Source organism: Juglans microcarpa x Juglans regia, chromosome 8S (assembly GCF_004785595.1).
Source record: "Juglans microcarpa x Juglans regia isolate MS1-56 chromosome 8S, Jm3101_v1.0, whole genome shotgun sequence".
In the NCBI taxonomy this organism is placed as follows: Eukaryota; Viridiplantae; Streptophyta; class Magnoliopsida; order Fagales; family Juglandaceae; genus Juglans; species Juglans microcarpa x Juglans regia.
In genome coordinates this window covers 19,279,261-19,301,827 of record NC_054609.1, presented here as the reverse complement: position 1 = coordinate 19,301,827, position 22,567 = coordinate 19,279,261, and the positions used below count along the sequence as shown (strand labels likewise).

General features: G+C 37.2%; 3 protein-coding genes across 9 annotated transcripts in view; all 3 read right to left on the bottom strand.

The window, feature by feature from the left end:
* The window catches only part of LOC121244332 (putative cysteine-rich receptor-like protein kinase 35), a 54,675-nt gene extending 52,187 nt beyond the window's left edge, over positions 1 to 2,488 (bottom strand). For all 5 annotated transcript variants that reach the window (XR_005936393.1, XM_041142351.1, XM_041142352.1 and 2 more), the window contains exon 1: positions 1,317 to 2,488. Coding sequence is in view for 4 of the 5 variants with exons in the window: in XM_041142351.1 (XP_040998285.1) it covers positions 1,317 to 2,412 (1,096 nt within the window). In the remaining variant the exon portion in view is untranslated. The remainder of the gene's footprint in view (positions 1 to 1,316) is intronic.
* Positions 2,489 to 17,194: 14,706 nt separating this feature from the next.
* LOC121244335 (class V chitinase-like) lies at positions 17,195 to 20,777 on the bottom strand. Of its 3 annotated transcripts, none has more exons than XM_041142359.1 (4): positions 20,425 to 20,777; positions 17,943 to 18,086; positions 17,642 to 17,823; positions 17,195 to 17,514 (listed from the first exon to the last, which is right to left on the bottom strand). In XM_041142359.1, the coding sequence occupies exons 1-3, from the start codon at positions 20,684 to 20,686 to the stop codon at positions 17,732 to 17,734; spliced, it is 498 nt and encodes a 165-aa protein (XP_040998293.1). In that variant the 5' UTR covers positions 20,687 to 20,777; the 3' UTR covers positions 17,195 to 17,514; positions 17,642 to 17,731. The 3 variants fall into 3 exon arrangements, 2 of the variants coding, with proteins under 2 accessions (XP_040998293.1, XP_040998294.1); XM_041142360.1 differs by having other exon boundaries at positions 17,196 to 17,514; positions 17,943 to 18,083; positions 20,425 to 20,776; XR_005936394.1 differs by lacking the exon at positions 20,425 to 20,777 and adding an exon at positions 18,328 to 18,810 and having other exon boundaries at positions 17,209 to 17,514.
* Positions 20,778 to 20,799: 22 nt separating this feature from the next.
* On the bottom strand, positions 20,800 to 21,520 carry LOC121244308 (class V chitinase-like). The gene is made up of 2 exons (XM_041142317.1): positions 20,962 to 21,520; positions 20,800 to 20,870 (listed from the first exon to the last, which is right to left on the bottom strand). The coding sequence occupies exons 1-2, from the start codon at positions 21,518 to 21,520 to the stop codon at positions 20,800 to 20,802; spliced, it is 630 nt and encodes a 209-aa protein (XP_040998251.1).
* Positions 21,521 to 22,567: the final 1,047 nt, after the last annotated feature.

Genomic DNA, 22,567 nt, shown 5'->3' with positions numbered 1-22,567 from the left:
GGGATGGATAGCTCGTAACTTGAAGAGTTAATAACAGCAAAAGCACAACAAAGGTGGGTAAACAGTGCGGAGTTTATGTTAGAAACAGGGAAATTTGTGCCGGAAAACCAGTAACCGGCATTTACCCAAGTCTGTGCTTCCGAAGGGTGAAGTGCTACTAGAGATAGGAAAACACAGAACAGGGCGATAAAAGTTTTAGAAAGCATTGAGGAAGGGTCATTCAGAAGCAGATATTAGCCAGCAAGGTGTAATGAAGATGAAATTAGCAGACTCATAAACAACATGAAAATATGCATGCATCTGTGCAGACAAAGGAAAAGATCAAAAGCAGGAATGATTAGGTGTTAGTAATTTCCTTCCACCTCATGTGAACCGAAAGTGCAGACAATGTCAATGACTGTATTTGCACGGCGGTAATCGCTGTTACGTACAACATATGGTCAACGCCTCTGAATCATGAGAGCCACATCCCGTGTAAGATATTTTATTTATTGGCGGTGATGAAATGTTATGCTAAAGTAATTGACTTATGACACGTTATTTGAAGTTTATAAAGTAGACCAGATATGGAAGTGGTGTATGCGCATTGTAGTCCCACCCTTTTGTTCATTGTGCATGGACCAGACTACCACAAGCCATTGATAGCAAGCGGGGCAGCTGCATGAATTTAAAGGTCTTTTGGATCTCTGATTCTCTATTATCTCATGTCTATCTTGCCTATTTATTCCAAAGTAAAGATCAATTCAATACTGTCGGCGCATGCTGATGGCGCTAGTCATTCATATCCAACCAATCCATTTTTGAAATCTCAAAAGAAAAATTTAATTGTAAGTGATTCTGTACATTAAAATGCACACCCATTTAATAAGATTGGTCAGAAAGTAGATTTTATTAAAAATGATACTAATTTGAATTTAGAATACAGAAGACAATAACATTAACACACAGATTGGTATGCAAATTTATTTGTACATAGCAAAACTCTTCCACAAAACATTTTGCACATTCATTCTAAATTCCTGAATTTTGAAAAAGAGTGCTACCTGAATTTACAGGTTGGTTTTACTTTTACTCCCACAAAGTCAGGAAAAGTTATTTTCTTTCCGGTAATTACTTGGTAATAAAAGTTAAAAAAAAAAAAAAATGATGCGCCATTGCAATAAAAATTTGAGAAAATATTGACCGATTGTGACGATGTTCGTTTTAGTTCATCAATCCAAAGGAATAAAAGAAACAGATCACGTGGAATTCAATACATCTTATGTAAGAAATGAGACTTATAAATTGATTTCTTAAGAAAATAATATGTAACCAACCTGCTGCTGTAGAAAGCACCCAGTTGTCGTCGTTGCGGACTTGAAATATGTTGTAACCAAGCAGACCCTTTTGCTTTACATAAGAAACTTTAGCTCTAACAGCCTCCACATCGTCGTAATTAATCCAAATAAACCCAGCCGTCCAGTAATTCACCACAGACGTAGCATTATACCCGGAAACTGCTTCATGAGCGTACTTTCTAATGTACCATTTGAAGTAATAATAGTTCATGGAACCGTCCCCTGTCTCAACCGGACCCGTAGAGGTGGCACCCACCGGATTCTTTTGGGGGCTCAAAAGTGTCCACGCATAGCCGTGGAAAGGTAACCCCAAGACCAACTTGCTCGGCAAAAAACCTCTTCTCTTCCACTCATTTATGCCATCATCCGTATTAGCCATGTTCGAAGGGCCATACAAAGCTGCATGAAAGTATGTGACTCTGTCCCTGCCAGGCAAATAGTAATCGTATGCTGTTACATGTACCCAATCCAAGTTCCTCCTCATAGAATCAATTGGATAAATCACTGAACCCAGAGCTGGCAGACGATTGCCGGCCATGACCAGGAGTAACTCTGGTTTGCTTGAATTTTTTGCCTCCGAATTTACAGCAACTCGCCACTCGTCCAAAAGGGTACCGAAGTTGGCCATATCCGAGCTACTTCCTGTTGGCACAAGGCCACAAAGGTCTAAACCTTGAAACCCATAAAGCCTAGCTGTTTCTATGGAAGACTGAACGAAAGAATTTCTATAAGAGGACTGGTTTATCATTGAGAAGAAGTTTGGCAAATGCTCTCTGCCAACCCATATCGACAAAAGCGTTGTAACGGACGGGTTCTTGATTTTTACGGTGTGGGCGAAGGTAGAGAATTGTTGTTCGGTGGAGGAGTTGATGGAGAGGTGGTAGGTGGAGGAGTTAACGTAAGTGAAAGCGCATATAAGGTGAGAGAAAAGCTTAGAATTTATATCGGAAATGAGATTTCCGACATCCATATAATAGTAGCCGGCTTTGACCCGTGATTGTGGGGTTGAACAGTAGCATTTGAGATCGAGATATAGGAGGATGAGGAGGAAGAGGGCAACCAGTTTGGACGACATAGAAGAATGTTGTTAACACATATAACACAAAGGCATGTGCAGGGAAATCCAGCACTTGAAGAAGAGATGTTCCAGCAGAATTCTGCAGAAGAAAAGTAGTTGAAGTGATATGGCTAGACCAATACAACTAATTTTGAAAACATTTAATTAAAATTTGGATTTGACTGACATTTAGCTAGTCCAGCTCTAAGCAATGCCTCCACCAATACTCTACAATGACTTTTGGCTTAGATTTTCATATGAAAATGATATTCTTTCTAGAATCTAAAAAAAAAAAACTCCGACTTCTCGCTCGTGTCATCGGTTTTCTTTGTGATATTGATATATATAGATATTTGAATAATTCTACGTATCAGCCACGGTAGACACTCCACACTCATACTTATAATTTTTTCATTGAGTGTTGAGGTATTTTTCATAGGATATGAGTGTTTTTCATAGGGTATGGAGTGTGAATAGTGACTAATAAGAAAAAAATTTCTAGATATTTTATGGTGATAAAGTCCTTCTACGTTTTGCTATAAGGAATGGCAAAAGTCTTTCCTGATCAATATGGTGTCGACATCACCAGTCACCAAAGTTGACAGTGTTAGTAGGAGGAATAAGTACTGGTGTTCAAATTCACAGACATTTCAAGGTCTCATTGATAGTAATTAAATTAACGTAACAGAGCGATGGTTTTAAATCACATAAAACTCAGAGTACTTTGGCATAACATAACCTGAACATCATCATCACATCAAAATAAAGCATTTCACAGAGCAGAGAGCATGTTTCACTCCCGTGGTAGGGTTGTGCTATCTCCAGTGACCAAACCGGGCAGATATAGATGTGAAATATTTCTCTTATTCTTCTCGGAGCACCAAATGTGCACACAAGAAAGACCATATAAAACCACTTTATTTCCAAAGTGGGTGCAGTCAGAGATAGAGAAGTTGGTACCAACCCAAACCGAGCAGAACAGAGCGTAACAGAGCAGAGCAGAGACAAAGTCATATACAAAATCAGTACACCAGCCAAAGGTTTTCAGATGCCATATCAAAACAAAACAGAGTACTAAAACATATTCAGATCATTTTCACATACTGAAAACAAAAGTCGCAGCATCTCTCTAGATCAATGCATAATTTTTCAGATTTTCGATATCGCTCTTTTCCACATTTTAAAGATAGCATAATAAAATAAAGTTCATGTCTATACAATGCATGTTAGAAAACATTTTCCCTCTTTCGTATAGATTTCATGAGTAATACAAATAAGCAACTGAAGTTGTTTTTCTCAAGTTCTCATTTCATAATAAAATATGCAAAATTTTCAGAAAGTCAACCTCAATCTAAATAATTTGAGTAAAGCCTAGCATAGGAACCCCGCTTACCTGACTCCTACAACGTATTATCTAAAGCTTGAATTTGACCTCTAATAGCCTCGTCACCTATTTATAAAAAAAAAACATGCAATAGGTGTTAAAAGACCTACGACACAACTTCGATCCAAATAATTAAAACTCATAATTCCAAACCACATTTCAACAAATTAACACTACTCAAAACATCCACAAAATAAACCAGACAGCTCACACTTCAATCCAAAAATACCGTATTCCAATTTCAATAATGACCGATACATCCACCAAACTAATTTCAAACAAGCTTTGTCACACGCAACTAGCCATAAAAACAGTCTTGACCGCTGATAACAACTCAGATTGCAATTTATAACCCACAAGGAAACCACATCAATTCAATAGTCAATATATAAACCCAAAACAATCACCAACAACTCCATGAAAACCGTAATACAAATCCAACTTTTCTCTGTTCACAACTCCACAAAACTGTCCAATACTTCTAAATTTAAATCAGCACCCAACAAGACTTGCAAGAAAGAAGTGAGAGGAAGATAGATGTGAATTCTTAAAGAGGGAAAGAGAAAAGAGAAAGTTTACCAACAAAAGGGACTCTCGGCAACACCAAGTCTGAATTTTGTTTTACCCAAAATTGCAACACCAACAATTATTGGACAATAGAAGGGTGCGAGAGAGAGAGAGAGAGAGAGAGAGAGATAGAGAGAGGCACAATAATATGCAAGGGATTAAGAGTGCAGAGAGACATGAAGTCAAAATTGAAACAACGTGTGAAGAATAAGGTATATGGGGAGAGAAAAGCAGGGGAAGAAGTAACCAACATGAGCAAAAATCGGGAAAGAAAAACTGATAGAAGGGATGCTTACCAAACGACATCGTTTGGTTCTCCAATAAGGCTGGGCCTTGTTCACGGGCTTGGGTCTCAAATTTCTCGTTGCTCCAGAAAGCTAAGAGAGAAAGAGAAAATTCTTTTTTGAGATAAAGTTAAGTGAGAGAGAGAGAGAGAGAGAGAGAGAGGTGATTGTGCTTTTTTGTAGGTGGCCATGTTTTTAGCATCAAAGGAAGTTGGGTGTGAATTCAGGGGTGTTTTTAGATTGATTACTTTAGTGTAATCAATCTAAGATACCAAAATGTCTCAAAACTCCCCAATAATCCAAGTCAACAAAACAAAACAAAACAAATCTACTAAATAAAATTTTCCCACCATGCTTAAATCATCTCACCCATGCTCCTTGTTCTTGATCCTTAGCTAAAACATCAAAACATCATAAAGATATTGTAGAAAGAAATGGTGTGTAACACCCTGTATTTTAGTGTATTTTTATTGAATGATTATTTTTAATAATTTAAAAATTTATTCTCTTGTTTTAAAATTGTCGGATTTTTAGTGGGTTTATTTTTATGATTTTTAATTTGTGAAAAATTAAATTTGATATGTTTCCTTAATATTAATTGTTGTTATGCTTTTAAATTGTTCTTTATTTTTGTTTAAATTAATTTATTGTGGGATTTAATAATTTTATCTTCATTTTATCATTACGTTTAAATTATTTTAATTGACTTGCTGTTTTAAAATCTTTTTCGTTGGATCATTTTTGTGACCCAAGATGTGAGGATTGGACCTCATTTCTTTCCCTCCATTTTTTCTTTTCCTTGTCTTTTCCCTTCCTTTTTTTTCTTTCTTCTTCATTTCTTCTCTCTCTCTCCTCTCTTGCGCGCTGCTCTCCCTCTCTCCCCCGTGTGATTTTTCTTCTCCCCAGCCCGCTGCCGTAGCTCCGTCGTGCACCTCACCGCCCAGCCCACCTTTTTCCCCTCCCTCCGGCGACCACCCCCTCCATTATCAGCCCCTTTCGCGCCGCTGTTTGCCCCCACGAACCCCTCATAGCCGCGGCACATCTTGAGCTCGCGCACTGCCGTCACGCCACCTCCGGCCACCATCTCTTCACCACTTCATCATCGACCTCCTAGCAACCTAACCCACCCATCCCCAGCTCCGATCTGCCACCAGTGAAGCTCCACCATCAACATTTTCTATTTTGGGCATTTTGGCCTTAAACCGCCATCTACGCCGCCACCCACGGCCATCCACTACCACCATTGGCTTCACCAACATCCCTAAGCCCTACCTTATCAATTTCGGGTCTTGATTTGTCCCCTTCAAAAGTGAGTTTTTGAGACCCACGGCCACAGTGCATTTTGCACTGTTCTGCAGCTATGTTGTCACTTCTTGCAGCTCTGTGATTTTTCGAAAATTACTATATAGCACTGTAAGTATTTTTCCAAAGAACTTTTATGATTTAAATGTATTTTTGCACTAACTTATTTTATCTGAGAACTGGTTGGTTATGCCGGACTCAGTCCGAGGAGTACGGAGGTCGGATGGATTGGAGGATGAAGTTGTTTGTATGATTGGTTTATGATGTAAGATTTATTGGCGATTTCGGGTTTAAATAATGGTGTTTTGAATTTGATGTTGGTTACGGTGGATATTGATGATTTTAGAAAGTGATGATATATTTTGGGATTATAAGAGTTTTAAGTTTTGAGGAATTAAAATAGGTCATTTTAGAAGTTTAGGCTTAAATATCGAAATGTGTGATTGATTGGAAACTTACGGAAATTACGTGATTATTTTTATAGGTGACGATTTAAAGTCCACTCGACATTTTTGAGACAAATTCTGGAAAAACTAAGTCATCCAGGTAAGCAGTGTTCCTATGCTAGATTTGCATAAAAAGAAATGAACTGAGCTTGGTTTGTAAAAATGTGCATGTTGTTTTAAAAAGAAAAGGTGAAAAATAACCTCAGTATATGTTTTGCATTCACTCATGAGATACGTATGAAAGAGGAAATAAATGTTTTTGATATGAATGTGTAGACATGAGCAATATTTGACATGTTTCTGAATTGTGCAAAAGAGCGAATACAATATCTGTGAATTTTTGTACATGTAATATGAAATATTTTGAAATCGTTATTGATTATGCGAAAATGATATGAATATGTTTTGCAAGTGTTTTGATATGATATGGATATGATAAACCTTTGGCATACTTATATGTTCTGAATCTGATTCTGAATATGGTTCTGATATGATGATACTGGTTCACGTGATATGGTTGGTACCAACATGATATGATATGATATGAGTGCACCCACTTTGGAAATAAAGTGGTCTTTTACGTGTTCTTTCTTGTGTGCATACTCGGGGCTCCGAGATTGAAAAAGGGAAAGTTTCACAACACGATACTACCTGGTTTGGCCACCGAAGATAGCACAACCCTACTACAGGGGGTTAAACATGGTATATGACATGATATGATAAAATAAGAAGAAGATGTGCAGTTACGTTATGCCAAAGCGGTTTTTGAATATGAAAATGGTTTATGAGTATGAAAAGATTTAAAAGTCACTCTGATTTCTCTGATAACATGTTTTGAGATGTGCATATGAAAACGAAATGTTTTCTTTCTGCATACCAAACTTTCTAAAAATGGCTCATGTTTACATAATAGTATATGTTCTTTGCTTACTGAGTTGTAGATAACTCACCCTCTTATCTTCATATATTTTCAGATGACATTGATTACCCAGCTGGGGGTAAGGAATAGAAATTTGAGATTGGCTAGATATGGATGGAAGGTCGAGTACCTAAGAGTACCATTGTTAGTAAAAGGATTTAACTTGAGTATTTGAAGTACTTTATGTTGTTTGGACCTATTGAGACCTAAAGATGTATCGTTTTATTTCGTTGAGATTATTGGGAGATTCCGAACCCCGTTTTGTTTATGTTATTCTGTAACGATAACTTATGAAGTTTGTATTATGGTTATTTTAGAAAATATGAGATTATGTACTATTTATGAAGTCCCTGGAAATTTAAATGCCTGGAGAGACAAGTTTGTAAGTGACAGGTAGTAATTCTCCGACCCTTCCAGGTACAGGGCGTTACATTGTGAGTTATCAATGACTTAGTAAGCATAGAACATATACTAGTACGTAAACATGAGTATTTACAGAGTTCAAAATATATAGTAAAACATTTACTTTCATAATGTAGAATCAACACATATTATCAAAATATCTAAGCAAAACTTTCTGAAATATCCTTGTTCAAAAGTCCTTTTGCATATCATAATCTGAGACATCAACTTCATATTATATTGGAGCATCACATCAGTATACATGTCATGTTTAACCTCAGTGGTATGGTTGTACACCACCATTATACTCGTGGTGGGGTTATATACCACCATTATACCCATGGCAGGGTTGTATACTACTATTATACCCGTAGCTAGGCCGTATACCACTATTATACCCGTGGTAGGGACATATACCACTATTATACATGTGGCAGTGCCGTATAGCATTAATATACGTGTGACAGTGTCGTATATCACTATTAAATCCGCGGCAAAGCCATATGCCACTATTATACCCATGGCAGGGCCTTAACGAAACAGATCATAAACAAAATCAGATACAGAATCAGAAAGTCATGCCAAAGATTTTTTTAGATATCACATCATATCAAAACAGAGTATTGAACAGATTCATATTATTTTCACATAATCAAAAATATATTCAAAGCATCTTCACTTAATCATGCAAAAACACTCAAATTTTTTATTCACTCCTTTTGCACAGTTCAGAAATAAAATGCCACAATCAGCTCATGTCTACACCAGTCATGACAAAAATACTTTTCCCCTATACAAATTCCATGAGTGATGCAGATAAAATGACTGGGGTTGTTTCAAGTTTTCTTTTCATCACAAAATATGCATATTTTTCATAGAGTCAACCTCAATCCATTCATTTTATGCAAACTCTAGCATAGAAATCCCGCTTACCTGAATTTCTAAATTTCTTTGAATTTTCTTACAACAGTGCCAAAGGGATATCAATCGTCACCTATAAAATAATCATATAACCTGCGTAAATATCCAATTGTACGTAACTATTTAATTAAGCACACGCTTGCAAATTAAAACCCGATATGCCTAAATAACCTAGACTTCATTTACCTATAATCATAACCTAAAAATCATCTCTCCCAAATATTCTCCACCCCAACCATCTATTTTTCTTGATTTATTAAAGGAAATCATCATAAAAACTAAATTGTTTTGTGATCAATACTGACCTAAAAAATGGGTATTTGTAATCTCGCTTTAGACACACGACACTTGTTATATGAATTTCATGTATTCTTTTCTATTGTAAATGGGTGGGTAGCCTTACCGCGAGACTAGGGTCTTGGCTTCACCAAGAAACTTTCGGCATGGGTGAGCAACAGTGGATGTCCAGGGCAGCAGAACATGAGAGAGAGAGAGAGAGAGAGAGAGAGAGAGAGTTAATGAGGAGATCGAGAGGCATACCGTGTGGCTACTGAGAGAAAAGCGTAGAGGTGAGGGTTACGGTGGTTCACGGTTGGACTAGGTGCACGGTGGTGCGGCGTGGAGATTTATCATGGAGGATGAAACTCACAATGCATGTGGAGGAGGGGTGGTTTTCCGTGGTGCATGCTTGCTACCCTGTTTTGGGTTGTCTAAAACAAGGCTTGATCGTTGCCGGTTTACGGTGGTTGGGGACGTGGCTCTACGATTGTAACACTCGGACCCAATCAAGCTCTATTTTTTATTTATTTATTTATTTTTAGTTCATTTTATTTTATTATATTTTCTTCACACGTTTATTTTTCCCACAACTTTTATTTTGTTTTCTTTTCTTTCCGTCTTTTTTTTCTTTTTCCCCCTAGGTCATCCTTTCGTCCACTCCATGCACACACACGACACAGCCTTTCATCCGCACACACGTCTCTCTAGTTTCCCTAGGGTTTGTCCCATCACTATATATAAACGGTGTCAACCAAGCAATAGCATGGCCACAAACCTCCACTCAAGCCTTTTTTTCCACGCCGCTGCTCTGTGGGCAACCAAGACCTGCAGCACTTCACGGATACCGACCACCACATCTCAAGCATCGCTTGCTTGTTCCCCTTATCCTAGTGGCAACCATGGGACTACTGTGGAAAAGCCATGCAGCCCCCAGCCACAGCTCGAAAAGGAAACCATTGTCACGTTCCGTGACACTACTGAACCAGACCACCCAGTTGCACCGTAGCCCCTCTCTCCACCGTATACGAGCAACACCAAAGCCCAACCTCCACTGGACGCCACCTTCCAACCAACCCCACAAGCCCCATACTCTATTTTATCCATCCAAAAATAGAGCAAGTTCTTGCTCAAGTCCTCCACTAAGTTTCCCTCTGCCGGCCTCTCACTCTCCCCGTGCCCCTCGGTTTTTAGTCATGTTACACAACGGAAGCCATTGCACGCAACCCCGTCGCCACCTCACACCATAATTTCTCTCTCTGCCTCACTCGCTCTCCCTCCCGCTCATCTCTCTCTACCTCTCTCGCTCTTGCCGCCCAGCGTAGGCAGCTTCGCCACCGCACTCCCTTCCCAGCTCGACAGTCGCGCCACCATGTTATTCCAACCCAACCGTCGCACGCGGCCCTAACTTCTCCTGGTGTAAGTCCCTATCGTCGCTACCTCGGTTATTTTCTATGTTTTTGTTTCCGTTTCACTACTAGTTTTCTCTTAAGAGTGTGTATATATATATATATATATATATGTAAATTGTTAACCTAATATTTAAGTATTATTACCGGTGTATGTTTCAGATGTATTATTTCGGATGAGTGGTCTTTTTGGGGTTTATCTTTAAATGGGTTTTGCCTTAAGACTCATAAAATATTATTTTTGTGTTAATTATATTTTAATAATATTGTAACTAAAGGAAGTAAAGCTATTTTTTTAAAGATATGAGTTTTTCATGATTTATTTTATGGAAATTTTAGTAACCAATGTATTCTTTTTATTTTTAAAATATTGTTGGTATTTTAGATATTTTGAATATTAATTTTTATTGAGTTATATAATTATCATAATACTTATTCGATAAATTTTCTTCTTCAATATGAATTCAATTAAGTGGATATTGATGGTCTTAGAAAGTGATGGTATCTTAAGGTTATGAGGATTTTAGATTTTGTGGATTTAAAATAGGTTCTTTTAGTATTTAGGTTTAAATATCAAAATAAGTGGTTGATTGGAAATTTACAGGAATTACTTGATTATTTTATAGGTGACGATTGTTAATTGTTCGACATTTTTCAGAAAAATTCTGAAAGGGTTAAGAAGTCCAGGTAAGCGAGGTTCCTATGCTAGACTTTGCTTAAAATAAAATGAACTGAGGTCCTTTTTGAAAAATGTGCATGTTTTGTTATGAAAAGAAATCTGAAAACAACCTCAGATATTTGTTCTGCATTACTCATGAGATTTTGTTTAAGAAGAAAGTATTTTCTGTCATGACTGGTGTAAATATAAGCTTATTTTTGACATTCTGCTATTGAACTGAGAAAAATGAGGGAATATGAAAATTTGATAAATTTTGCATGTGACGTAAAGATGTTCTGAATTTGTTTTGGAAAATGTAAAATGATCTGAATATCAGTACTCTGTTTTGAAATGATGTGGCATATGAAAAACCCTTGGCATGACTTTCTGATTCTGTTTTGACTCTGATTCTGATATGGTGATTCTAATTTTGTTTTGCTCTGACATGTGGCCCTGTCACGGGATACAATAGTTACTTCTGGCCCTATCACGGGATACAATAGTGACCTCTGGCCCTGTCACGGGATACAATAGTGACCTCTGGCCTTGTCACATGAGATAATAGTGACCTCTGGCCCGCCACGAGATATAATAGTAGTTTTCTGTTCTGAGTGCAATTGCCTTGGTAACATGGTGATTTATGTTCTGCTTGGCTTTCCGCAAGATACACAACCCTACCACAGGGGTTAAACATGGACTCTGTTCTGATATGATGCTCTGATATGATATGATAAGATGAAGATGTTCAGTCATGTTGTGCCAAAGGAGTCTTTGAATATGAAAAGTTGGTTTCTGAATATAAAATGTTTGAAAAGTTGCCCTAATTTTCTGATAATATGTATCTTTGAGATTTCCATGTTGATACTGAAAGGTTTTGTTTCCGCATTCTGAACTTTGTGAAAACGCTCATGTTTACACGCTACTATATGTCTTCTGCTTACTGAGTTGTTGATAACTTACCCTTTCTCTCCATATATTTTTCAAATGATTTTGAATAGTTCAGCTAAGGATCAAGATTATGGAGCATCGGTGAGATGATTATTTAAGCATGGTTGATTACTCGTAGAGGACTTCTGAGAATCGGTGGATTTTATTAGGACATTTTTGTAGTATTCTGATGACTTTATATTTTTGGAGTCTGTAAATGTATTGAGAAATTGTGAGTTTTAAGTTACAGGGAGTAACTCTTCGATCCCTGCGAGACCAGGGCATTATAACGATGGTGTAAGGCAGCAGCTTGAGGTTGGGGGCTTAGCGGCTTTCATTGTGCAAGAGCAATGGTTGCTTGTGCTCCACATCTCATGTGATGTTTCCGCTACATTTTTTCATGAGATGGGGGTGTTGGCACATAGTGGGGCTTTGGGCTTCGATGATGGTGGTTGTTGCTAGGGTAGGTTAAAGGCGGCTAAGCGTAGTGCATAGGTCTCTCTCTTTTTGTGTGTGTATGTGTGTAGTGGCTTGCAATTTTGGGATTGACGTGAAGGAGCTATTGTGGGTTCTATCATGGAGGATGAAGCTCACGATGTGGAGGATGGCAACAAAGGAGTAGAGATTGAGGGATGGAAATGGTGTGAGCAATGTGGTGGTTGGCGGCAGCGACGAAAGGCACATCATCGAAAGAGAAACTAGAAGAGAAAGTGGCGAGAGAGAGGGAAACCAGAGAATCTGGGTGGGGTTGTGTGTGTTTGGCCACAGAAAGTTTTGGGATTGATGTGGATGAGCTATTGTGCGTTCTATCATAGGGGATGAAACTCACGGCGTGAAGGATAGCAGCAAAAGAGTAGAGATTGAGGGATGGAAATGGTGTGAACGACGTGGTGGTTGGCGGCAACGACGAAAGGCACATCACCGAAAGAGAAAATAGAAGATAATGTGGCGAGAAAGAGGGAAACCAGAGAATGTGGGTGGGGATATGTGTGTTTGGGTTTGGTCACAGGAGTCACACAGAGAGAGAGAGAGAGAGAGAGAGCAGATGTAGAGGTTGAGAAAATTTGTGAGTGAAAAAAATTGGCAAAGAAAGTAACAGAGAGGGAGAGGGAATCGGGAGGAGAGTGACGGGGTGGAGAGGGATACTAAGTGGGGAATGACTCATTACCAAAATAATGTCGTTTACTTCAACATGATGGATTTTCCACAACTTGGGCCAGGGCTTGGGCTCAGGTGTTACAGGTATTGTACTTGTTTGAGGTCTGTTGGAAAAATTACCTTTGCGCTTGTTCGGGTTACTAACAATTTTGTGGATATTTTCTGGTTAGGTTGTGACATTGATAGAGCTCGAGTTCAAAACTTAGGTAACTCTCTGCAAGAGTCATGTAAGCGGAATTTTTATGCTAGACTTTACATAAAAAGAATGGACCAAAGGTGATTTTATGAAAAACGTGCATGCTTTTGTTATGAAACATTGGAAACAACGTCGATCATTTTGTTTTACATTACTCATTGTGTCTAAATAAGAAAAGAGAAATATATTTTTTTCCATGACTAGTGTAGACATGAGTTTGGCATTCTGTTTCTGAACTGTGTAAAAAGAGCAAAGTATGAAATTTGAAAATTTGTGCATGGTTATGTGAAGATACTCTGTATCTGTTTTGAATATATGAAAATGATATGAATATATTCAAAACTTCTATGATATGATGTGACATCTGAAAACTTTAGGCATGACATTCTGATTATATTTCTAGTTCTGGTCTGATAGTTCTGATTCTGTTATTGTGTTGGTAGAAGCGTTTCTGTTTTTGAGTGCACCCACGTTGGAAACAAAGTTGTTTTACTGTGTGGTCTTTCATGTATGCACACTCGGGGCTTTAAAAATCATAAGGGGAAGATTCACTTCAGTTTCTGCCCGGTTTTGCCATCAGGTGTAGCACAATCGTACAACAAGGGTTAAACATAATCTCTATCTTATATTATGTTTTTGTTATGATATGATGAAATTCAACTATGCTATGCCAAATGACTTTTGCATATGAATGCTTCTGAAATTGTCGCTTTGATATTTTGATAACATGTTTTGTTTTGCATTCTGAAACTAAAAATGTTTTGTTCTGCATTCTTTACTCTGTAAATGGATCATGTTTACACACTAGTTTATGTTCACTACTTATTGAGCTGTTGATTATTCACCCCTTATCTTCACTATATTTTCAGATGATTTGGATAGTTTGGCTGGGAATGAAGGATAAGAAACACATGCATGATTTAATTTAGTTTAGAGGATTGAGTACAAAAGGGTATTTATTATTGAACAGCCTTACTAGTAGAATTGTCATGTTATTTTAGGGGTAAAAACCAACCCCTTTAGCGCAGGTTATGAGCAAAACCGACGCCAACTGATGAGAGAAGAAAATGAGTAGCTACCGAGTGTAACTGGTCAATGGGAAGGAGAAACACCAGCCATATTGACTCCGGCGGTTCTCTAGTGGTTCATGGTTCCCCTAGCGGCGTCTAAGAGAGAGAGTGCTGTAGAGGGGAGAGAGAGAGAGAGAGAGAGAGAGAGAGAGAGGATGAGAGAAATGAGATGTGAATCGAGGAAGAAGAAAGGAAGGAAGGAAGAGACGATCTAATTTAGAAACATTGTTCTACTTAAATTTTTTTATTGTTATCAATAAAATGACGACATTTATACCAAACAATGTCGTTTCAGTTGTGTTTAAAACATAATTACTGACTTAAAACGACATTGTTCTACTTAAACTTAAGTAGAAGGGTGTCGTTTTGAGTACAATATATATATATAATATTTTCTTTAATCAGCCGATTCAGGGATTTTCTCTATTTATTGCTGCATGTCGATCGATTCTCCACCGATTTCGGCCAGTTCCGTGCTCCGACAGCAGGTCTGATTAGTTTCTGGCTGGGGTGGACAGTTCCTGCGTAGCCCTATGTTATTTAATTGGGTATTTTGAGAGATTGACATTGTTATTGAGCATTTGTGGAGATGTTGATTTATTTATTTGGAATATTGCATTGATGACCTTGTAGATGAATACATATATTTGTATGAAATAGATGAATTTATGTTTATGGAGTCTTTCGAATATATATATATATATATATATACACATTTATTATATATGTAATGTGAGAGATGATTATTAGGTGACAGGAAGTAAGCCTTGACCCTCCAGGTACGAGGTGTTACATCCACTTACGAACAATTGATGTTTTGCCAGGAGGCAGGTCCACTAGGTCCCAAGTGTGGATTTTGGTGAGAGCATCTAATTCATTAGACATAGTTTTACGCCAAAGGGGGTCTGTACTAGCCTTGCGATAATTGTGAGGTTCATGAATGGTAGCTACAGCAAAAAAGCAATGATAATGCCGAAGATGAGAGGGAAGAACATTTACCCAACTAGATCAAAGAAGTGGAGGTCGCTGAGAGGACTCTGTGTTGGTGCAGGAGGACCTTCAGACACAGTAGATGGAGGGAGAGTAACCATAGTAAGGACTGTCTAAGGAGCTTGTAGTCTCTGCAAAGAAGTCAGAAAATAAGGCAATTAAGAGGTCAGTGAAAATATGTGAATGTGAGGAGGAGGAAGAGGATGAGAATATGGAGAGGCTCGTAAAGAGTCTATGTTACCAAAACTCTACATGAGAGAGACGCACAAACATTTGGTTATGGGGTCATAGCAGTGTTAACCTTTTTGGGTTAAGCTATAACCAAGAAATCAACAGAGCCAAGAACAAGGTTCAATTTTGGTATGTTCGTGGGGAGGAAGAGTAACAAAAAAAACACAGCCAAAGACTTGTAGGAGGGAGTAATCAGGAATTTTGTCATTTGAAATCATCATTTATCCTAAAAGTTTAGGCTTATAGGAAGTAGTAGATTTTATTATTTAATTTATATATTAACACTCCTCATCAATGAGTGGGTTCAACATGTGAAATATTTAATCAAATGGAGGTAAAGTGTAGAGTCAAGATTCAGACTCAGGACTTCTGTTCAAATATCATGTAAAGTCATCACTTATCCCAAAAGTTTAAACTTATGAAAAATAAATAGATTTTATTAATTAATTTATATCTTAACATACTTTTTATGAATAAAATTTTTATTTTCTCAGCAAAATCAAAGATGTGTAAAGTATTAGTCAGTGGGCATTCATTTTGCTTATTAAAAAAAATAAGCATGCATTTTTTGGTCTGATTTTTGAAATCTCTTTCATGATAGTACCTCATAGTGCAATCGTTTTAAATAAGTCTGCATATATAGGCTGAAGACATATAAGATTGGACTCTGCTAGAATTTAGACCTCCGATCCTATCATCTATTCTTCTAATTTATAATTTTGAAGGATTAGTTTTTGATGACCTTTGCTCCTCTCTCTCGTGACTTTGGATTAAATTTTAAGACATGTTTTGATCTTTTGTTACAAAATCAAGGTTATGTTAAGGCGTAAACCTCTTGTAAATCCTCTTCATCCTCCCCACTCTACTTCAAGTTTATGCTTGTCCTGACCAAAACTGTTGTTTTTCCTCCCCCACCAAAGTGCCTAAAGAGCTGTAAATATAGTAACGTTATTTACATCTCAAGATGTATCATCAAATAATTGAAAAACTAATTATTTTTACTTATTTGTCAATCATTTGATGCCACATTAGAGAATGATTTAGTAGAGTATAAACCTTTTTTAACATATTCCGGCGAAACATAACCACTGCATTGGTAAATTGTATACAACAATTAGTCTTGGATGAAAAGAATGCTTAAATTATTCAACTTTAACAGAAAGAATACTCACTATGTTCCCACAATTCGGCCAGTGTTTGCTTCATGTTCATCTTTACTGAAAATCTTTGCCATACCAAAATCTGAGATCTTAGGCTTCATTTCATTGTCAAGTAAAATGTTGCTAGCTTTCAGGTCTCGATGAATTATAGTCAATCTGGAGTATTCTTGGAGATATAGAAGTCCTTGAGTAATCCCCTCGATTATATGAACACGCTTTTTCCAATCCAAAAAAATCGCCTAGCACTGTCTGCATCAATTCAATAATGAAATACCAGTTTCCAGAGCAATGACTTAAACAAAGGAGCAAAATGCTAATGAGTTCACATGTATTTTCAGAACCAGAAAATTAAGTGTCAAACCCCTCTAGAGCTTAAGATAAAGTTAAGTTCTCCTTGATTTATATTTAAGCTTAACTCTGCATGGCACCAGCCACCAAGAATACAAAATATTTCTTTGCTCATACTGCACAATTGCCACCACTTTCATATATGCTAAACTAGGGAACATGTGGGGCATGAATATTTGTTTCTACTTTCAACACTAAAAATTTAAGAAACATTGCAAAACAAATTACATTATGCTAATTATGAACAGATAGGATTCCTACCAAAGAGGTAGAAGTCCAAGCTTTTGTTTGGCATGTACTCGTAGATCAACATTTGTTCATTCCTTTCGATGCAAAATCCCAATACTCTCACAAGATTAACATGTTGTAGTTTTGCTGTTAGTGTAACCTCATTCTTGAACTCCTCAAACCCCTGTGTTGAAGCTTTTGAAAGTTTTTTCACTGCTATTTCCTGTTTGTTTGCTAGTACACCCTATAACATACACACCAATCCATGGTTAGTGTTATAAAGGTAGAACATATAGCATATAAGCAGCAGCCCAATATCTGATAACTATGCATTGTCTAATTATAGATTACCAAGCACAAAAAAAGTTTACCTTGTAAACAAGACCATATCCACCCTCTCCTAGCTTATTTTCAAATGGAAATTTATTCGTAGCCATCTCAATATCAGCATAACTATAGACTTAAAGATCCGAAACATTGGTGTTTAAGTTATCAGTAGTTGCTATACCATTTACTTTGGCTTCTTGTCCTTTCCTTGCCTTCAGTACAGTCCCTGTAACCGAAAAGGACAAATAAGCGAAAAAATATTTAAAGATATCAATTTTCAATATATGTGGAATTAAGCGGAGTATTATCTTAATTCCGAGTTACAACTAGGACAAAAGAAATTACCTGTAAATTTGATCTCTCTCTTCCTCAAATAACACATCACCCACATTGAGCCTAGGAGGAGAACAATCGTAGCACTACTCGAAACCAAAACAATCACTAACAATCCCCCCTTTTGGATCAGATTTTCATCATCAAGCTCCTCTGCTGATGGTCAAATCATTTCACAATCAGAGATGCAGAAGCATATCGTAAAATTAATCAATTTGAACCTTATCATTTACCATTTGTAAAAGTCGTTGGTGATGTATTAGCAAAAGCAACTAAACCAGGGTAAACATAAATGGTTTAATTAATGTCACCAATTACATACTTAACTAGAATGATATCTACAAATTATGTATCAGGAATACATTCTGAAGAGACACTACTATGTTCTAATTCCTACCTGCAGCTAGAGAAAGCACCCAATTGTCATCATGGTTGGGTACTTGCTAGACATAGCAACTAAGCAACGTCATTTCCATGGCATAAGAAACCTTAGTTCTGACAGCCTCCACATCATCAAAACCAATCGAAAATGATTCAGCAATGCAATAATTTTCCACATAAGTGGAATTGTACATTACAGCAGCCCCATACATCCAAATATGATCTTTGATTGGCTTATCGATCATAGCTGCTTCAGTTGTGTTGGTTGGACCTGTGGCTGGTGCACCTATGGCGTTGTCCTGGGAATCGACAAGATTCCACGCATAGCCATAGAAAGGCAACCCCAAAACCAACTTGCCTGCAGATAAGCTCCTAGAGATCCAGGTGCGGATACCATAATGTGTATTGAGCTGGCTCGCTGGATCATACAAAGCCGCATGAGCAGCCTGACGTTATCCCGCTTTGGTGCATGGTAGTCATAAGCCATAATATTTAACCAATTCAATCTACGGGGGAAAAAAAAAACTGATCCTAAATATGGCGACTAATGAACTGCAGCAGTCAAGAGCAGTTGTTGGCTAGAATTTTTAGCCTCGGACTCTGCAGCTACTCGCCACTCTTCAAAGAGGTTGCCCATGTTGGTGACATCGGAGCTTGTGCAAGGAGAAATCCAGTTCAGGTCTCGGCCCTGAAATCCAGGGTGGTGATTGATGGGTTTCGATGTTTGACAGTGTCCGTAAAGACGGGAAAGTTTTTCTCATCACCGGACGGGATGGATAGCTCGTAACTTGAAGAGTTAATAACAGCAAAAGCACAACAAAGGTGGGTAAACAGTGCGGAGTTTATGTCAGAAAACAGGAAATTTGTGCTGGATAACCAGTAACCGGCATTTACCCAAGTCTGTGCTTCCGAAGGGTGAAGTGCTACTAGAGATAGGAAAACACAGAACAGGGCGATAAAAGTTTTAGAAAGCATTGAGGAAGGGTCATTCAGAAGCAGATATTAGCCAGCAAGGTGTAATGAAGATGAAATTAGCAGACTCATAAACAACATGAAAATATGCATGCATCTGTGCAGACAAAGGAAAAGATCAAAAGCAGGAATGATTAGGTGTTAGTAATTTCCTTCCACCTCATGTGAACCGAAAGTGCAGACAATGTCAATGACTGTATTTGCACGGCGGTAATCGCTGTTACGTACAACATATGGTCAACGCCTCTGAATCATGAGAGCCACATCCCGTGTAAGATATTTTATTTATTGGCGGTGATGAAATGTTATGCTAAAGTAATTGACTTATGACACGTTATTTGAAGTTTATAAAGTAGACCAGATATGGAAGTGGTGTATGCGCATTGTAGTCCCACCCTTTTGTTCATTGTGCATGGACCAGACTACCACAAGCCATTGATAGCAAGCGGGGCAGCTGCATGAATTTAAAGGTCTTTTGGATCTCTGATTCTCTATTATCTCATGTCTATCTTGCCTATTTATTCCAAAGTAAAGATCAATTCAATACTGTCGGCGCATGCTGATGGCGCTAGTCATTCATATCCAACCAATCCATTTTTGAAATCTCAAAAGAAAAATTTAATTGTAAGTGATTCTGTACATTAAAATGCACACCCATTTAATAAGATTGGTCAGAAAGTAGATTTTATTAAAAATGATACTAATTTGAATTTAGAATACAGAAGACAATAACATTAACACACAGATTGGTATACAAATTTATTTGTACATAGCAAAACTCTTCCACAAAACCTTTTGCACATTCATTCTAAATTCCTGAATTTTGAAAAAGAGTCCTACCAGCTTTTATTTGATAAGTCAAAAGAGTCCTACCTGAATTTACAGGTTGGTTTTACTTTTATTCCCACAAAGTCAGGAAAAGTTATTTTCTGTCCGGTAATTACTTGGTAATAAAAAGTAAAAAAAAAAATGATGCGCCATTGCAATAATAATTTGAGAAAATATTGACCGATTGTGACGATGTTCGTTTTAGTTCATTAATCCAAAGGAATAAAAGAAACAGATCACGTGGAATTCAATACATCTTATGTAAAAAATAAGACTTATAAATAGATTTTCTTAACAAATAATATGTACCAACCTGCTGCTGTAGAAAGCACCCAGTTGTCGTCATTGACGACATGAAACGCGTTGTAACCAAGCAGACCCTTTTGCTTTACATAAGAAACTTTAGCTCTAATAGCCTCCACATCGTCGTAATTATACCAAGTTAACCCAAACGTGCAGTAATTCACCGCTGAAGTAGCATTATGCCCGGAAACTGCTTCCTGAACATAGTGTCTAATGAACCATTTAAAGTAATTATAGCCCATGAAACCGTCGATGGTGGTAGCCGGACCCATAGAGGCTGCACCAATTGGATTCTTTTGGGGGCTCAAAACTCTCCACGCATAGCCGTGGTAAGCTAACCCCAAGACCAACTTTTTCGGCGAAAAACCTCTTCTCTTCCACTCATTTATGCCATCATCCGTATTAGCCATGTTCGAAGGGCCATACAGAGCTGCATGAAAGTATGTGACTCTGTCCCTATCAGGCAAATAGTAATCGTACGCTGATACATGTACCCAATCCAAGTTCCTACTCATGGAATCAATTGGATAAATCACGGAACCCAAACCTGGCAGACGATTGCCGGCCATGACCAGGAGTAACTCTGGATTGCTTGAATTTTTTGCCTCAGAATTTACAGCAACTCGCCACATGTCCAAAAGGGTACCGAAATTGGCCATATCCGAGCTACTTCCTGTTGGCACAAGCCCACAAAGATCTAAACCTTGAAACCCATAAAGCCTAGCTGTTTCTATGGAAGACTGAACGAAAGAATTTCTATAAGAGGACTGGTTTATCATTGAGAAGAAGTTTAGCAAAGACTCTCTGCCAACCCATATCGACAAAAGCGTTGTAACGGACGGGTTCTTGGTTTTTACGGTGTGGGCGAAGGTAGAGAATTGTTGTTCGGTGGAGGAGTTGATGGAGAGGTGGTAATTGGAGGAGTTAACATAAGTGAAAGCGCATATAAGGTGCGTGAAAAGATTAGAACTTATATCGGAAATGCCATTTCCGATACCCATATAATAGTAACTGGCTTTGACCCGTGATTGTGGGGTTGAACAGTGGCATTGGAGAGCGAGATATAGGAGGATGAGGACGAAGAGGGCAACCAGTTTGGACGTCATGGAAGAATGTTGTCAACACATATAACACAAAGGCATGTGCAGGGAAATCCAGCACTTAAAGAAGAGATGTTCCAGCAGAATTCTGCAGAAGAAAAGTAGTGCAAACAGCAAAGCATGTGATTAATAGCACTGTTCAGTTTTATGCTTCAAAATACGGAACTGTTCTTTTTTAACAGCATTGGCAATTATCAAGTATAAATTTTGATTAAAACTTGAGGTTTCGCTAAAATTAAAATTTTTGAAGAGGTTAATTTACATTAAATTTGTTATTTTAAAATCAAAATAATAATATAATATTATATATTTTAATAATATTGTTTAATGTTTTTTGTATTGTACAAATACAATATTATATATATGTTTTAATATTTTTTTAATTTTTTTAATATTTTACAAATGCACTCTATATATTAATTAATAATTTAATTTTTACTGTCCAAACAAATTATTTAATATAAAAAAGAAGGGAAGAGAAAAGGAGAAGAAAAGAAGAGAAAGACAATATTTTTAATAAAATATTCTTTTATTTGATGAATAGTAACTTACCAAATATCATTTTTGTTTTTATTTACTGTAACTCATAACATAACTTGAAATGATATGGAAAGACCAATGCAACTAATTTTGAAAAATTTTGAATTTGACTAAGCAATACCTCTACCAATACTCTATTATGACTTTTGGCTGCAACTGACTCCTTTCAAAAGGAGTCGGTTGGCTTGAAAGTGTGTGTTTTTTTTACTTGACATATATGTGATGATTGGTTAAGCAAATTGGACGAAGTTGGACTAAATATCAAAGTTTTGAATTCAGTTCATGTGATCATTCCTGTTAAGATATTGAAACGGAATATTTTGGTAATAGTATATTTTAGTGTACAGTTTTGAGATAGTGGTTATATAAATAAATTATATATATAAATTATATTCTAAATCTTAAAAATATCAATATAAACATTAACAATATAATATGCAGGACAATCGGAGTACTTGTGCCAGAAAGAGATCATTATTTTAAACAATTTACTCCAAAATAATTAACTAAGAA

Coding starts and splice junctions, on each gene's coding strand:
- LOC121244335 (XM_041142359.1), bottom strand. CDS start 20,686: ATGGGTCCGGCTACCACCATCGACGGTTTCATGGGCTATAATTACTTT. Junction 18,087..20,424: donor GGTGCTTTCTACAGCAGCAG/GTTGGTACATAT, acceptor TTTGACCATCAG/CAGAGGAGCTTGATGATGAA. Junction 17,824..17,942: donor GAGAGAGATCAAATTTACAG/GTAATTTCTTTT, acceptor TTTCGGTTACAG/GGACTGTACTGAAGGCAAGG.
- LOC121244308 (XM_041142317.1), bottom strand. CDS start 21,520: ATGACGTCCAAACTGGTTGCCCTCTTCGTCCTCATCCTCCTATATCTC. Junction 20,871..20,961: donor GGCCGGCAATCGTCTGCCAG/GTTTGGGTTCCG, acceptor TTTGCCTGATAG/GGACAGAGTCACATACTTTC.